General features: G+C 39.8%; 1 protein-coding gene across 3 annotated transcripts in view; it reads right to left on the reverse strand.

The window, feature by feature from the left end:
* The window catches only part of cltca (clathrin, heavy chain a (Hc)), a 34429-nt gene extending 16708 nt beyond the window's left edge, over window positions 1-17721 (reverse strand). Inside the window, exons 1-7 of one of the 3 annotated variants that reach the window (XM_034890479.1) lie at window positions 17398-17720; window positions 6407-6614; window positions 5977-5979; window positions 2474-2742; window positions 2114-2275; window positions 1893-2006; window positions 1394-1567 (exon numbers count right to left, since the gene is read on the reverse strand). In XM_034890479.1, the coding sequence (XP_034746370.1) occupies window positions 1394-1567; window positions 1893-2006; window positions 2114-2275; window positions 2474-2742; window positions 5977-5979; window positions 6407-6614; window positions 17398-17439 (972 nt within the window). In that variant the 5' untranslated portion in view covers window positions 17440-17720. Of the gene's footprint in view, window positions 1-1393; window positions 1568-1892; window positions 2007-2113; window positions 2276-2473; window positions 2743-5976; window positions 5980-6406; window positions 6615-17397 lie in introns of all 3 variants that reach the window. The other 2 variants (XM_034890481.1, XM_034890480.1) reach the window with 2 other exon arrangements.
* Window positions 17722-18153: the final 432 nt, after the last annotated feature.

Raw genomic sequence — 18153 nt, forward strand, 5'->3', positions numbered from 1 at the left:
GCACGGCTTTTGTAAGCAGTGACAGACAAATACAAGAATGAGTCAAATGAAAAGAGCTGGGTGGAAGAAGGGGGACGAGAGCAAAGGAGAGAGCAAACCCTCCAGCAGGTCAGTGCCCCAGCCTTTAAAACGAGTGACTGAACCTCATTCTTCCAGCCACTAAAGCAGAGTCACTTACTCACTCTAATGTGGGTGGACTAATTGGAGATTGTTGAAATAAAAAAAGGACAAAAAAGGAGGAGGTGGAGATTAAGTGTTTGACTATGTACGCAGGTTTGGCCTAGGAGGAGGATACAGCACCCAAAAGAGAATGATATATATTTGTCAGTGAAACATGACAGATCAAATAAATTCTCAAGACAACCGGGCCAATACTACAAAACTAGACAAACTCGCCAGAACAACAGTTCTTAAAAAGGGAGTACTAATCATCAGATGACACACGAGCACCCCCACATGGAAGATAGGGTGGCGGTTGTGATTGGATGAGAGGACCAGCACTAAGAGGATTGAGGGCACCAGGCCGTGCCTCCCACTTGACATCATGTGCCGGATGGGCGTTGGGCCCTGCCCTCCCCCCTCGTTTGTTCACTTTCTCTCTTTGGTTGGTGTGCAGCAGGTCTGTGCTGCAGCTGTCATCATTGCATGTCAATGTCAGACCAGTTATGGCACATACACACTGCCTGGTCTGAGTATTAGAGATCCATAATAAGAAACTTGGTGACAACTACTGGGACACGTTTAGGCAGCGTGGAAGCAATAATAACTGCAATAATGTATTACTGTAGAATACCTGTGGAAGCACCGACAGTGGCCTATTATCTCTCAGATCACTGCCTCTGAAGGTGTTTGTGTGCATGTGATGCGCATGCACACGTACACACAGCCCGCCTTACAGCGAGATCAACTTTCCTCTCTTGACTCAATTATTCATGTGGTGTGTGGCCTGGCTGGAACATTATTCATCAGCTGGCTGGATCCAGTTCTCCTCTCTGGTTCAGTTTTACAAAAGCAATAAGACACAACCCTCTCCCCCTCTCTCTGTGTGTGAAACTCCACACCTTAGATTATTTATAATGCCTCCTGGAAAAGTCTGAGCTTACCTGATGATGACAGACAAACAAGAAGTTGGTGTTATTACCCCATGCAACAACTGATGTTAATGTTGTGTTTGTTTACATGCTTTTACCTGTGTCAGATGTGTTTTACATGTGATTAATGATGACATAAGGTGTAAATAATAAAGTGGTTCTGTTGTGGCTGTGGGATAGAGGATAAGAGAAATATTTGGTTTCATCAGCAAAATTCTACTTTTTAAAAGACTGAGCAGCCACGCTAAACATACATTTTATTTCTATGAACACTTAGGATGAGTACAGATTGATCTGCTTACCTGCCCCTTCCTGTTGACCCCAATGATGCCTGAGGTAGCCTCATGTGGAGCGGTGACAAAGATGGTCTCACCACTGATGCGGTTCATATAGATGCAGGTGCCTGTCTCCAAGTCATACAGGTGAATGTATCCATATTTGGTAATAAGGAAAACCACATCTTGCTTGGAGCTTATCTGTCAAAAAAAGGAGGAAATAGTGTGCCTGTCACCTATTTTGCTTTATGAGCCAATGTCGTACTAATTGGGTATTCCCAGACACCAAAGGACCTGAGAAGTAGTGCGTGGAACCGTTTTAGGTTCTACACCGTAGGGGGCAAAAATATCAACAAAGACAAGGTTATTTGCCAAAAAACAACTAATCGGTGTGTTGTGCTTTATGGGTTGCATTTTTATTAATTCAGACAAATAAGTTTCTCATAAATTTGTCAAAACGTGACTTTTTGAAAAGTGACAGCCCCAGTGGGGTTCAGGCGGTCATTTCTGGAAATGTGCTACACACCTGCATGGCCACAGGAAAGTCGTTCTGAGCTTCTGGGGGGAAGAACACATCCACTGCTTTCTTTGGAAATGGCTGGTTGCCAGTTGGTGGGGTCCCCACTTCAATGATATGCAACTGCGTCCGATAGAAAAACATAAGTTAGAAACAAACTCCGGTTTTGCTAAAAGAATGTCAGCAACATTAAAACCTGTTTCCCCTATTATGTTATTAACACTAGTCACCTTCCCTCCAGCCTGCCCTCTGACAGCGAAGCAGAACAATGTTGACTCCTCTGTATTCCCCTCCATCTTGAACTGGGCAAAGCTGGCAGCATGGCCTTCAATGGGCTGAGAAACTTTTCTGTCAACAGAGTAGAGCTGCATGGCTCCAACCACCCGATTTTGCTTTAAAAAAAGATAAACAATACACATAAATTTGTATTAAGACAACAAACCGACTAACTGACCAATGCTAAAGTTACTGTGTATCTATGGTTACTTATGAATGCAAACAAGCTATCTACTTTATATTCTCTGTGATGAAGGCATGTATCAGTCTCAACATACTTAACTTAATATATCTGGTAATAAACTTTAATTTACCTGGGCTGAGATGCCGATGAGCAGGAGCCATTTCTGCTTGGCGTCAGTGCGGTAGTTGATAATCTGGCAGCCTGCCAGGCTGGAGTGGCGGTCAAAGACTTTCACGGGCTGTGAGTCACCCTCCATGCTCCAGTGGTAGACCGCATTGTCAGTCACAAGTGCAACTGTATTAAGAGAGATCCACTTCCAGAAGGTAACATCATCGGTCATGGTGTGTGCCTTCATCTTGCTTTTCATCTCGATGTTGAAGATCTGAAGGGTTTTGGCGGCTAGAAGAGGGAGAAAGGAGGCAGGAACCAGGCCCCAGAAGAATGTTATAGTCTCTGACAACAGCATGTCCACACATACATTCAGAGGAAAAACACAACATTTCAATAGAAGAGGGAGATTCAAATTGGAAATATTGATAGTCATAAAACAGAGGTCATCAAGACACGACGCCATGACTGATAGAAAGGGGATGCCATACATGCAGTAGTCGGAAATTAAATTAGTATTTTTAGAAATTAGTACACTAAAGTGTACTGAGACAACTGACATTGAGAAAAGTAAATTTCGGCCTATTGTTTGTAAGTGGTTACACAATGTGTCCTTGTGTCAATGGTGTGCACTTCAAGCAAGTACATTTTTCTATTCTAAACTCTTAGTATATTATGAGTTTGCAGGCCAATTAGATCATAAACTGCAGAACTGTCAAATTCATGTAGAACTATATCTAAATAAGTTAGGTGCAAGAAGGAAAATTATTTTCAAATGTGCTTAACTTAAGGAACAATACAGTGAGCAAAACTAAGACAAAACAAAGTTACAGGTGCTCCTTGCGGTCTGAGCGACTGAATGGCTGAATCAATTCATACCTATGTCCTAGCACAATAGTCATTATAAATTAAGAATATGGACTTATAAACATTTAACTAAACTGCCACAGCTCTTTAAAAGAGGTTTAATAAATGTAAGCAGCAGATGTCCTGTATTAGATAGATTTATAGATACTTTATTCATCCAGGAGGAAATTTTGAGATGTAATGTCATGTCCGACTACGTGGCCCATCCCATCAAATGAACAGCCTTCATTGAGAGAAACATAGCAGACAGAGGGTAGAAGCAGGAAACAACTCACAAAAAAGGCAAACACATCTGCATCTAAGTCAAATATATAGACTGACGGTGGAATACGACAGCTGGAGTGCAACAGATACAGGCACAATTAAGGAGGAAGGGTACACTTTAAGCAATTAAGAGACTTTGATAAGAGTTGCAGGAAATGTTTCCAATAATGATTAAGTTTGATTGACTACTAGACAATGAAGTTAAATATGTTTGTCCTGATAACAGATCATCAGCTAAATGTTCAAAAAAGGTTCACTCACCTGCATTTTTTGTTATTAGTTAGGGTTAATTTAGTGAGCTACAGCTTTATTAAAAAGCAGTGTGACTTCCTTGTTTGCTCATTATTCAATATTTATCAACAAAGTAAGAAAAAGCAAAGACTAATGCGTTAGCACAACTGTCAAGATCACTAAGCCATGGGATCAGAGTACATCAGGCAGTGTGGCGAATGGATCACTTGCAGCAGCAGCCAAATTTCAAAGAGCAAGCAAAGGGATTTTTAATTGAATTACGATCAGCTGTTGGGAGGTGTGTGTGCGCATTGTGTCCGTCCTTCAGACGTGGTTACATGAAAAGGTTAAAGCTTGATACTATGTCACATGACAAGGTCGGCTAAGAAGCATCTTTACGGTAGAGTGAGCTGGGAAGACAGCAGTGGTGGTAAGAGTGAAGAAGAGACTACGCTGACCCTACGCTGCATAATTAGTGAGGAAAAGACAGGTACCAAAACTTCTAAAGCTCTCTACTGTTGAGTTACTGTAACGGTTCCTTTTCACAGTCATATCATACCCTCTGTATCACAACTCATGTGTGCGATGGCTAATGAGAAATATGCATTGCTAAAGTTTTAGTTTGTAGCACTCATTTTCAGATTTTCTGGGGAAAAAAAGCTCAATTGCATTTTCTCCCATTTATTTTAACCAGTTAGTATTGCGGGAAGCCTTTTCTAAGTTGTCCTTATCACATTTGGAAAATGAGGTGATCCTTTTCTTCTTTGAAGCATTAACATTAACTTTGGTATAAGTGTGAAAATATCAGGGCAAAAGTCACTTTAAACCAACCTACTTCTACTAAAAGACTGAAAACAAAAAGCATTATGTGTAACATTTTACAAGGCTGCATAATGAGCAAAGATAAAATTATTGTAGTGCTCACATGTCTGCATGTCACATGTCTGTCAGTAATCTAGAACTCTATATAAAAGTACAGCTCATAATTTATAACTGCACATTGTACCACGTCCTCAGTAGAGAGGACGGTCAGCAGAGAAAGGTTGTAACTAGATTTAAAGGGGAGGAGGGCCAGTTTCACACAAGCACACACTGTTACATCTGCTAAGTTCTTTTACCATCAACAAGTAAAATTTCTATGGTAAATAATTAGGAAATGTCAATGTCCTAATAATGATTTTCACACTGTTCACAGAAAACCTTACCATTACCAAAGTGCCTGAGACATCCACTAATTTCAGAGCATAAAGCTGAGACAACAGGTACAAAGATTAGCCAAATTTCTAAAACACAAGCTGTTTGGCTCATTAAATGTTTTTTGAAATGGTTGGGAAGGGGCAAGGCCAAGGCTCTTGGATCAGCTGGACAGTGCTCCTCCCTACTTCTCACAAGTTATTATGCAAAATTGCTTCTTAACCCAATTCAGTACTCATCTGGTATCATACCTCTGATATAACAATGTCCCACCAGGAACATGTGAAACCAAATATCAGATGCCATTAGACTTCCCCCACAGGTTACAAGTCAGCACATTAAGTCTACACTCTGGTAGTTGGAGCAAACTAATCTTTAATCCTGGGTATAGAGAACCACAAGTTCGTTAAACATAACCACAGCTGGGAAACAAGGTGGACAACAGGTTTGGGGAATTACCACTTCACACAGATGGAAAAGGACATGGATTTCAAATGAAAATTGAGAAGAACTGTGAATTACAATGAAATCATTTTACCCATAGTATTACCACATGTAAAACAGGTTCTAAATCAATTTACATGTAATAAAAATGATGGAATGCCAGCAAGCTATAAGGCTGTGAAAGCTAAATCCTGTTTCCAAAGACATATTTTCAATGGCCTAGATGTGGAATAAGGTCCAAAGAATTATCCAGAGATTATTCAGAGGGTTCAGATATAGGAAAAACATGCAAAGCTAGGCCATTAACTTACAGGCTTAAAGAGCATTGTACCAAAACCTGATTTTAAAGTGTCCAACGGTACACAATGGTGGCTAAAGTCATGTCAGCAGTAATCAATATAGTTTGTATTCTTCATTTAATTTCTGAAGAGGAGCATGCTAAATTGGTATAATTTACATTACTGTAAATACTGTCTTGAAAACAGGATTTAACTTCCACAATGAAGTAGTTAAATTTCAACTCACCGTCTGCAAACACATAAGAAAGCAGTAAAGAAAAAAAAAAGAACATAGAAAAGACAAACAAAAACAAAAAAAAGTCAAAGCAATCATGGATGCTGAACAAAAAGAATAAAAATTTGGTACTTAGGGAATATTTACAGGACAAACATTTGAAAAAAACATACATGTTGGCCAATAAAAACTACTTCACAGTGGAAAACTAAAGTAGCTGGATGTGTAAGGACAAATATAGATGAACATTGTTTATTATACTCTTAATTACTGAATGGGTAATGTTGCTATAACCAACATGTCCAACTGAAAGCTACAGGCCCCCATAGGCGGTTAGTTCAAATACAACACTCACAAAATAATAATGCAGTTCTCTCTCTCTGATAATTCTTGCACTGATTTAGAGAAATGTGGCCTCTGCAATGTCAACACACTGCCTTACCTTTAAGTGCAATGACTTTGCTGGCTGGATTCATGATGGCGCTGTCGGCTGAGATGGGCCTGCGGATAGGTGTATTGGGGTCTGCCATGTCAATGATCACCACCTGAGTCTGCTCGCCCACCTTCTCCCGAATACAGATGAACTTATCCGACTCCATGGTTAGGGTGCTGAAGCCTATGTTGGATGGATTGATCCCTAAATTTTGGAGCTAGACAAAAAGAGAAGAAAAAAAAAGTTAGGTTGAACAGAAATAGCCTGCAAAAGGTTTACGAAAAAACAAAAAAAATTCTTCATGCCTTAATCTCATCTCTGTGCAGGATTTCTCAAGGGATTCCTGGGAAACCATGTGGCAAAATAAAGGGGGGGGGTAAAAAAACGTACTTGTCAAATAGCTAGCCGGTATTCGCATTTCTACATGTAGCGGCTGATGCGCTGCTGCTGCGTTCGCCGGTATTCCCGGCATTATTTACAGACAGGCGTCCACACAGGCCGCTCTGTGCTGCTAGTGAGACGCTGCAGTTCATATGCAGACCATGCACTGCCCCTCCCCCAATAACAGAGTGCTGGCAGACTGCTCTTCAAGACAACTGTACGTTTTAAACTTTCAAAGCCTCTTTTAACTGTTTGACTTACCTGAAATATTGTCATTCACGTTGAAAGTGGAAACACATTGCTCTGTAGTTCTTTTCTTGTATTTAGAGAGCTGCAAATAGCTAAGTTTTAGGCTACCCGTATGCATTCAATATCGGTTAGGAACACTGGTCATAGGATTAAGTAATGCCAACGTTGTTCCGTGGGAGTTTTATTCAGTGACCACCTGGCTGAGGTCTGTTTTTTAACAGTCAAACTCATTAAAATTTTTGCCTTTTTTGACAATAAGAGTAGATTCTCTGGTCAGCTGCGTCACACTCCCACACCCAGTTGATGAGGTCACATGGCCCAACACTGAGCAGCAGCTCTTTGGACACATGGAGCTGTGGCAAGGCCCCAACGGTTAGACAGTTCTAAAAACATGGGCCAAAGAGGTAACTTGCACCATACAACACTGTAGTCTTACTGCAGTCTGAATATCACCAGCTAATTAAGGTCTTACTTCATGCAAACCAAATTTATAATATAATACTGAACATGGCAAATGACAAATTGCAGCAAAATTAAACAGAACTCAGAGTATTCCTGCAAACAACTTGCAAAGCTGCTGTGATGTAAACCTGAAGGAAATGAAACTACAAAAACATGTCCTATAGCCCATGTTTGCTGTTGCAACTTCCTCTACTTACGCAACCTATCAGCAAAACACCACAGCTGTACAAATGTTGCAGAACGCCTGAATCATCACTTACTGATCAAACCTGAGACACAGTGGCACTGTAGATTAGGGCTGGGTAGTGAAACCCGGTGCTAATTAACGACCGGTATCTATCGGACCGAATAGCAATGAGGATTTTCGGTGCCTTATTTTGCTGCCACGCACCGTTGGCTAGTAGCTGGACAAAACTGGGTTAACATGCTAACGTTCAGCTAACGTTAAACGGTGTAAAGTCTGACTGTATTTTAGTGTAGGGAAATTATTTCTACACGTTCAGACATCATGTTACCTTGAATATTTACAAACAAAAGGAATACAGTTATACTAATGATTCCTTACAAATATTTGCCTGCCAGTAAACGTCTTATGATAGTTTATTCCCATAAAGACTACAAAACGCTCCAACTTTATTATAGTCTGTGGGTTTTAACAGGAACAGTTATCACAGCAACACAACAGCAGTAACTTGTGTGCAGAGCTACAGAGGCAGACATCTTAACCTGATGACTTCTCTAAAAGAGACAGTTGAACATAGATGTTTGGTCATGGTCATGAATAACTGACAACTCTTATAATTACACAAAGACAGTTGAGCTAATGGCATTACCTGAACAGGGAAATGTTAAATTTACAACCTAATGACCAATGGTTTCTATTTCATTGGCAAGCAGGGATCAAATTAACTTTTTCATCCACGATCCAATTGGCTAGTGAATGTTCAAAATTTACCACTAAATACATCCATTGCTTTTTGACTGGTAAGTTAAGCAAATCTAAAAGCCACTTTATTTTACCAGCATTTGGCTGGTAAATGTTGCTAATTTTTAACTCTGATGACAAGTTTCAATGACTGACTGCTTTACTTGACCAGCCACAGAGGTAAGCACATTCATAATTTGTGGTTGCCCAATTTAAAAATGTTTAAAAGGCCAGGAGTAGTTTTGTGAACACATATTGGATCTCAGCCAGAAAAAGCATACTAGGCTTGCCAGCCCCAGTCCAAATGTACCCATGTTTGGTGTTAAGTGTTCATATCAAGGCTTGCTAATGATAAAATGTGGCTCCACTGTCAACAATCATCGTAGTTGAGTCCTAATCAGCAAACAGAAACCCCAGTTCCAGGAATTGCTCAACGAAATGGTAACTCCTTTTATCAATGACAGGACACACCCTTCCCTCAGCCTGCCCCACCCACATTCTTTCACCAGTGTGTAACCTGGTTCCCTATCAATGACACTGTGACAAATGACCTTACCAAAGAACAATTGTTACTACCTGCTATAAGGAAAGAATTTAAAACTGGTCTATTATGTACATCAATGGAGCCTCTTATTGCTGCCATTGTCCAGTATGGTAGCCTTGTTATTTGAGGCAACAATTAGTCAAATAACATAGAAATGGAAAAGGCCAGCAGAGATTATTTAGACACTGAATTAATCTGCTTTCAATTATAACTACCAACAGTTTTAGTTTGTTTTATCAGATCATTGTAAAAACTGCCACCTTCATTGAGATGAACTTACCAATATACCTACTCTTCCTTTGGACAGCAAATGTTTATTTTCATTGTTGGTTCTTCAGTTGATCATTTTCTCGATTAATCGATTAGTTGTTCGATCTATCAAAAGCCCAAGATGACGTCCTTATATCTTGTTTTGTCCACAGCTTAAATATACTCAGTTTTCTTTAGACAGGTGAGGAGACTAGAAAATATTCCCATATAAGAAGCTGGAATCAGTGGCCGGGTTAGCTCGGTTGGCAGAGCGGGCACACATACAGTATGTAGAGGTTTGCTCCTACCTGCAGCTCTTTGCTGCATGTCATTCCCCATCTCTCTCCCCTGTCATGTCTTCATCTGTCATGTGAAAATAAAGGCCTTTAATGCCCCCCCAAAAAAAGCTGGCAGAGAAATATTACTTTTTTCATAAAAAAGGAAACCAATTGATTATTGAAATAGCCGCTGATTAATTTAATAGTTGAAAACTAACCAATTAATCCTTGCAGCTATTCTCTTCTTTTACTACAATATCAGAAGAAACCATGTATTGGCTTTGAGGTCTGAGTTTGTGACTTAAGGGTTTGCATTTCTTTAAATTGTCTCTCTAATCTCTGTGAACCAGACTGAGGTCTGTCTAAGTATTAAGTCATCCTCTAATAGTTTTCTAGACAGATTTACGTGCTCTCTCCCTCTCCCCCCCTCTCTTTCTCTCTCACTCTAACATCTATTTTTGGATCAACAGGAAGCCCTTTCATTCACAATGAATAGCATTTGTGAAACAGAACAGAGCGGAATTGCCTAATCACACTGAATGTTACCTTTGTCCATAAAGAATAAAAAACAGACAGATGTTGCACTACTGGAAGATCGACCACACCGCAGTTGGGTCTGCTACAGAAACCTTACAGTAAAACAGGGCTGTGGGCGGGCACTGCTGTGACATGAATGAGCAGGAACTTGGGTGAAAGCAGGTCAAACCAGTGGAGCTACAACCATTGTGGAAAAATCCTTTAGTCATTTAGTCTAGCCTGCTTTTAGCTCAGCTGTTAGCACGCACTTATGGGCTAGCCCAAAACCTTGGAACCCATCAATAGCTAATTAACAACAGTGTAATAAGAGAAGAGCACACAGGAAACTGGACAGTAATTTAAGGGACTTTTTTTCCGCAAAAATTACACACACTGGGGCACAGACAGGGTTTCCGCCAGTGGACTTTAAGCCTGACGTATGAAGTTAGCAGTAATGTTATAGCTGTAAAAGGTAGCAGTGCGGTGTGTTAACAGTTGAGGCTATTTGTCTGAATAAATGCTACTTTTTCCACTTGTTAAAAGTAAAAGGAGAATCGAATATTCAAATATTTGTTCATTGGATAGGTTTTTTGATTTAGGGATTCAAATATTTGTTTTGGTGTTTTGCCCTCTAATTCATTCAGCGCTATGTTGTCCATCTCAGCCAAGAACAGGGTAATGTTGAGTTACAAGCAGTTTGACGTGTGTACAATTGATAAAGGCAAAGGGAGCACGGGCGTCCATATTGCTAATGCTCAAGTGAGGCGCTGGCTAGCGACAAACACACCCCAACACACACCTGTTGGTCGTCAGTCTGTGCCGAGGCGGAGTCATAGTCCCTGACAGTAAGCATCCACGAGTTTTAAAACACAGAGGGTCAAAAAAGTAAACAAGCATTGACTTATACTTTTGATAAGAAGATACATCTGCTGTTTTGCAAAGTTTATATAAATACAATATTTTTCAATCATTCCATTTTATTTAAGAAAAAATATTGAGAAAATTGCATAGTGAACTTAAAATCGTACTGAATAATGAGTGTTCAAATCAAATGTCTGCGCTGCTCTCTGACGCTCCAAAACAGATATTACAGGCAATAGAAGGTCGCTGCATGTGGAGCAAATCAACACTACACATAGAAGCAGGTAACCGGGGTCTAGCGTTAGCAGCTGGATTAAACAAGGTTAAAATATGACAGCGTGAAACTTTGTGAAGTGTGACAACCTTTCACTGCAGGGGATTCCAACCCCGGTACGTAACAGTCTGCAGCTGCCGTTGTCAGAAAAACACAGATGGTGCACGCCTCGTGGTGCATTCAATGTTATTGTAAAATATCCTTTTGCCCATCTGGTGGTTGTTTAATAGTAACTTACTGGTGAAATTAGTTCTTGTTATTCCAAAAGTTAAATAATTTAATTATGAAAATATGGCCTTAGCAATAAACAAGCCATTCTTTAATGTCGCTGACTGTCGTTTTGTGCTTTTCTTTTCAACTTGTAATTGTTGTCTTACGTTCAGTCCACTAGAGGGATTTTGCCGCATTGAATTTCTGGCACACCACTTTGTTTACATTCATTTTAACCACAAGCACACAGCAACAAACACAAATCAACAGAGAACCCAGTGATGAAAAAGGATGCAGTGGAGTGGCTCCGTTGTAAAAGCTAACGGTGCTCCATCAACACACTGACAGCATGTTTTGAAAGCCAAAACAAAAGGTCATAAACGGACTAATGTTAACATTACTGTTAGCCACCATGCTAACAGCATTGATAACTTTGCCAACAAAGTATTCATTAACTTTGGAATAGAATTATTTAAACATCTTTAACATGTTGACACTTAAGTGCTTCACTGCAACTGGTGCAATATCAGGCATCCATATGATATGGATACAAATCTTAAAACATTCTTATGCAACTATTGCCTAAAACAAATAACTGATACATCATGCAGCACTACTAAGGATGTCAACTGAGCAGATCCACAGCAAACAGTCATCCAGCTCAGGACACATGCTCTCTCGTAATAAAGCTCAGACAAACTGAGAAAATTACCATTAAAAGCCATGAAATTAAGCTGACGGTTGCTTCTTAAATCTTACAGAGCTAAGGAATCAGCCAGCAGATTTAAACTATTCCTAAAGACCTCAAGGGAGCCACAGCTGTTGATTTAACCAAATGCTCTTCCTTCAAAAGGAAAGCAGCATCTTGCTCAGCAGAAAAAAGCCCTACGTGTGTCCAGCAAAATGTAAAGTTCAAGGCAGGGCTGGGAAGGATGTACTATGTAATGTGCTGAGGCTTGCAGCACATCATGGCAGTGCTCCACAACAGGAAACCAGGGACCCATTGTCTACCAGGACTGAAACAACAGGCATGCCCAGTGCTGCCTCCTCCACTACCATGTGACACTGGTGAAGGACATGTGACCAGCCCAGGGGTAAAGAGCAAGAGGGCTGCCGTTACTGTTAGATAAAGAGAAGGGGGCAGAGAAAGACGGAATGCATGCATTTCTGGAGCCCATCCATCTTCCCTCTGGCCCAGTTCTGCTGAGGTGGTTTTGGGACTGCAGTTTCCTTTTTCTCACAAATGCACGCTGTATCTCACAGTTAGACAGTGCTGCAGAATGTCAAAAAGTACAGCAAATCTGTATCCTCCCCTGCCTGTCACGAGATACCAGCTGGTTAGGTACTAGCCCAGTTCAAAGATCAATATGCAAACCTTGTAGGGTCATCTTTAAAGAGCATAGGACCATAAACGAACGCCCTTCACACCCAGTAAACAGTAGGGATGTAACGGTACAGGTATGTTCCTAAAACAAATTACTTTGACTATCAAATCCCTAAAAATAAATCTGAATGTTATGCATTTATTATCAGTACTGCAAGATCTCCAGGCCCATCTTTTCAGAGGTTTCAGAAAACTCTCTTTTCTCAGACCACAAACATCCAATTTAAAACTACCCACATTTATCTAAATAAACCAAACTACCAATTACACTTACGCTTTCCCTCATATACACATTCTGGGAAAATTTGAAAAGCTTAGTCACAGCTTTACTCAGATAACAGAACAATAGTGCTGCCATATCATACCTAGCTCTGTCATCCACCTGTGCTTAAGAAGATGTAATTTTACTTTATTCATAAAGTTAAGTGCTGGGATCTGTGGACAATGGGCCTGCTTAGCTACGTGCAAACTCCTAATAGGTGTTTTGCTATGAATATATGGAAACATTTCCATGTACGCCTTCGTTTCCTCAACCAAAAAGTTCTGGGTTTGTCTATTTATCTGCTCATATGGCTAACACAGTTTGAGGAAGCGTATGTGTACAATGTTTTAATACCTGTTATGATAGAAATGTTTGTATCAAGTAAACAACATATGTGAGGTTATGACAGCACCATTGCTAGGTGTTCTGAAATTACTCTTGGCACAAAAATGTGAACAACATTTATTTATCTATTGATTATTCAACAAAAAAAGTATCTTGGTGGTTGTTTTGTAATTAATTTATCCAGGAGAATTAACTGATAAAATGTAAACACATTAAATCAATGTGTACACTTACAAAATCTCAACACATGCAGAAAAAGTAAATTAACAGTAACCTATCATTATGGACACATGTGAAATACTCTGCTGTGTTAACACTGTTTGAGAAGCTCTTGTTTTCCCCTCCACAAATCAACGGTGCCTATTTGGCAAAGGAAAGGAAACCTGGCCTGACAACCCTTGCTTACATACAATATGCAGGGGAACTCTGTCAAAGAATGGGCACCATGTTGTCATTACAAAGACATGATCAAGAGCCAGTTTTGATAATTACAGACCCCATCTCCCAGGATATCAAGGACCAGTCTTAAATTGATACTGGTTCCTGATGGATCAGAACTGTTATCCTTTACACTAATAAGTCCCTGGGTAGTAGGAGCTATTTTTCATATCTGACTGGATTTGTATTTATTTAACGTTAGATACATAGTTTGCCAAGATAAGTGATATATATAATTGAATATACCATGTTGTGTGGGTAAAGAGACTCTGGTGTATAGTTGTTTTACTTGTTCAATTAAAGTTATTTAACTAGAATCTGCACTAGACTATATAAATGGATGATATATAAAAATGCAAGCTATGCAAGTTGACCAGATGAGAGAGGAATTGCCAAGTTTGAGGGGTGGGGGGTGGGGGGGAGGGGGTGGGGGGGGGGGGGGGGGGGGGGGGGGGGGGGGGGGGGGGGGGGGGGGGGGGGGGGGGGGGGGGGGGGGGGGGAGTATAGACAAAGGTAATGCTTGCTGAACATCTGTCACAGGCAAAGTAAAGCTGTCTCTGTATATTAGCTCCCTACACTAGGGACAGAGAAACCTAAACCATGTCAAAAATGTCAATGTGAGAATTATGGGTTAAAGCTTGAAAAAAGTGGGATAATACAACAAATGATTAATAAGCATTGTTTCAGTTTTGACATATTTGACCATTTATAAAGTTCATCTCAATGTGGCAATAGAGTAGTTTAAAAGTTATTTAAACGTGACAACAGATTTACAATATCTTGATATGAGAGTTTACCATAATTTCACCCCATTTCAATTAAATGGACAGTAAACTTCCCCCCAGCCATTGATACTTGTACACATAACAAAGATGGACAACGTCAAGGGAGATTTACAATATAATAAACTTCTCAAGACAACTACACATTCAATCATCCTAAACTACGTACTACATAGGAGTTCTTTGAGTTCTTTTACAAGACTTGGTGCAAAGGAGAGATTTACTTCAACCCTATCGCACAGAACAATCTGAATGTCACCTCTAATTGTCCTATGATAACACTGAGGCCTAAACAATACAATTGGTAAAATGACAAGTGAATTTGAAGTGAATTTATCACAGCAGTCTATTGCTGTAAAGTCTCTGTAATGTAATGTTTTGTTGTTTAAAAGTATAATTAAGATGAAGGGATGGCATGGTGATTGGTTGGTTGGTTTCTTGTAGCTCTTGTGACTCTACTGCTTCAATAAGCTAAGATAGGATTCCTTCCTACTGCCTGGGGGATGTTGTGAAGAGTCATGGCAGCATCTTATAGTACCCTACTCACAGAATTGTGACAATTTGTCAGCAGATTTGTCACACAGCTCTAACTTTCTGCATAATCTGCTCTAGTGATGTATGCCGTGAAACATGCATATGCAGGTCATACATTAATGATGGAGAGTTGATTAGTCGCACAAAATGTCTTTGTGATGTACCAATGACACAAATCAGGGAAAGCACAGTTCATTGTCCAGAGAATTACAGTTCAATTCAGTAAGTAATCTGAATCAAATGCAACCAGTAATTGTATTGTTATGCAAAAAGCATAAATACAACTAAGATATATCAACAAGTAAACAACCAGAAGCTACTTGAAGTTGTAAAATAGCCTGGTTCCTTGAAATAAATCTTCAAAATGAAATTTCAGGAAATGAATGCAGAAGTTTACCTTGGCTGAAGAGAAATTAGGCTATTGGTTCAATTTTAGTTCACAGTACCCACAGTGATTCCCCACTTCTGTTTTGCTCTCTCGTTTTACACTCACTCCTGCAATCAAAAAGACTTCACAGAAGGAGTTACAATCCTTAAATTATCATTTCATTCTAACAAAAGAAGACCTTTGCTTGGCTTTGAGAAACTCTGTCTCAATTTACTATCTTGAGATAGGCCTACATATTAACTTATCTCAAACTAAGATGGCAATAACAGTGCTCTGCTGGTCTGCACTGTGACTTTTGAGGAACTGTTACGTCTTTTGTATAAATAGATAGCAACATTTTGAGGATAGCATCTACCTGGTTTAAACCTGAACAACCCATCCTTGCTATTCTGGAGACCTGTACCAAATTTTCAGAGCAGAATGAAGAAATAATAAGTGGCCTGGTTTGAAACATCCGCTCTGCTGAGCTGTCACCTAACAAGATACCTAAAAGTCACAATCTAGTCCAACAATACAGGCCCTGACCTGTGAGCTCAATTCAGGGATCAGTGTCAAAACACTTTTACATGTGGTATTATTATATGTTGAGAAAAGATACAGGGCCTCTTAGAAATTAAGAAGCTAGAGAGACAATAAAGACAGTCTGGATCACAAGTACATTGGCTACAATGGCCAAAGACCATAGCCCAAAGGCATCAGTCTGGTAAGCCTGTGAGGCCCAATGCTGCTTGTGTTCAGAACAGAAAACAAACAAAAAAAATTGACAAAAAAAAATTATTTTCTTGTAACCAAGAGGTAGACCATATTTTTGATCTGGAGGTTAGACTAAAACATGAAAAGTCTATAATGTATCATTAATTCTTGAAAGTCAGGACTCTAGTCCAGAGTGAATCCATAAGCTTGGAGGGCCAAGACTCTTTCCACTTCCTTAATCTGAACAACTGGCAGTTTAATTGGGGTCATAATAGGGTGTGGCCATTTAAAACGATTCTATATAGTACATATGCCTGTAAAACAAAAGGGAAAACACAATTTTTTCTAGTATTACCAAAATTTGAAATCCCAGCTTTATTATTACCACGTCAACGGGAGAGTTTTTCTTACAGAAACAATGTCATTCTCTGTGAATACTTGAGCCTCTGCCAAGTTCGGCAGTCCTTCAACACGGGCAGTCGGATAGCTATGGGACAAGCCGACACACCACATGACCATATCTACATCCAGACAACTAACATCTTCCCGGGGTCAAAGAATTACTTTCGAAGTCAAAAGGCAACTTATATTTTTAGAATAATATAATCTCAAAACAAATAAGTTACCCATAAAAGTGATTTCTTTTTTTTTTTACGTTACTGTCACGGCAAATGGCGTAATGAATGCGGTTCAATCATGCCAGTGCAGGTAACGTTACCGTTAATGAGATGATGAATATCAAATTAAAAGTTCTCCTAACAATTATCATTATCGCAGCACTGACAGTGCCCATTTGTAACATATAGCGTTAACATTACGAGTGTGGAACGTCACTCTGAGAAAACCAATACTTTTCTCAGTAAGTGTTCATGGTCGATATTACTTAAAAGAAAGTACTGGGGTGACAACATTTCTGACTAAGACTTAATAGCAATAATTGTATACCTTCTGTTTGTGCATTGCAGACTGTCGTCATATAGCTAGCTATATCACGAACAAGGGTGGCTGGTCAAAGTGTTAGCAAGAAGGCTAACGTTAGATGCTAACTAAGATAAACGTCATCCACCCTGTCTAGCTAGTTAGCATAGCTAGCATAGCTAACTCAGCTTGTTAGCAATCCTTAACTTGTGTTTGAAAAGTCTCTGGAGCCATTGCGAATATCGTAATAATTGGAACTCGGGGATAAACTTTACGTAACAATTTAACCATTCATTCGTCCACATACCTGCAGGTGCTCCTGAAAGCGAATAGGCAGTATCTGAGCCATGGCGGTTCCTCTCTCTCTCTCTCTATCTCCTCCGGTTCTACTAATGCTAACAAACTACGACTTCTTCTCTAAGATCCTAGCCGGACAGCCAGGGGGCCTCTAGTCTAAAGTCAAGATGAATTAATTCTAAGCCTTGTGTAAAACGTGCTGTCGGTGCGATGGTCCTTTTTATTCGTCCCTAAACTGTTTACTTACGGGCTTCCCCTGGCTAACGACTGACTGCCACTACACCGACTCCCTGAACCTGCAATGGCGGTGGAGGCTGGTCTGCAGAGAAAACATCCCGGAAATGGAAGTGCACTCAATAAGGCGGATGGATACCAAGTCACACTTTTTTTTTAAAGTGCATCATGGCGTGTATAATTACGATTTGGAAACTCATTGGTGAATTTCCGAATATTCCATATGTATTTAGTATTCTGCTTGAAATAACAAATAACGACCGGAGAATTCAACATAAAAACATATAACAAAATAAATGTAAAACTGGAACTACTTCTTTCTATTCGCCCTTTGATTTTTGCCACATCATTCGTCTTTGTAAATTAACGTCAGTCGTACGTGGGGTGCACTTGTTCCTCTCAGCCAATCAGAACACTCTGAACATAAGCTCCAAATTCAATTTATTTTTGTTTTCAATAACCATATGTTCAACATTAATTGTATTTGAATTGGGTGATTAATAAAGAGAAGTTTAAGTCTAAATTGTTGGTC

This window comes from Etheostoma cragini, chromosome 13 (genome assembly GCF_013103735.1).
Source record: "Etheostoma cragini isolate CJK2018 chromosome 13, CSU_Ecrag_1.0, whole genome shotgun sequence".
Taxonomy (NCBI): Eukaryota; Metazoa; Chordata; class Actinopteri; order Perciformes; family Percidae; genus Etheostoma; species Etheostoma cragini.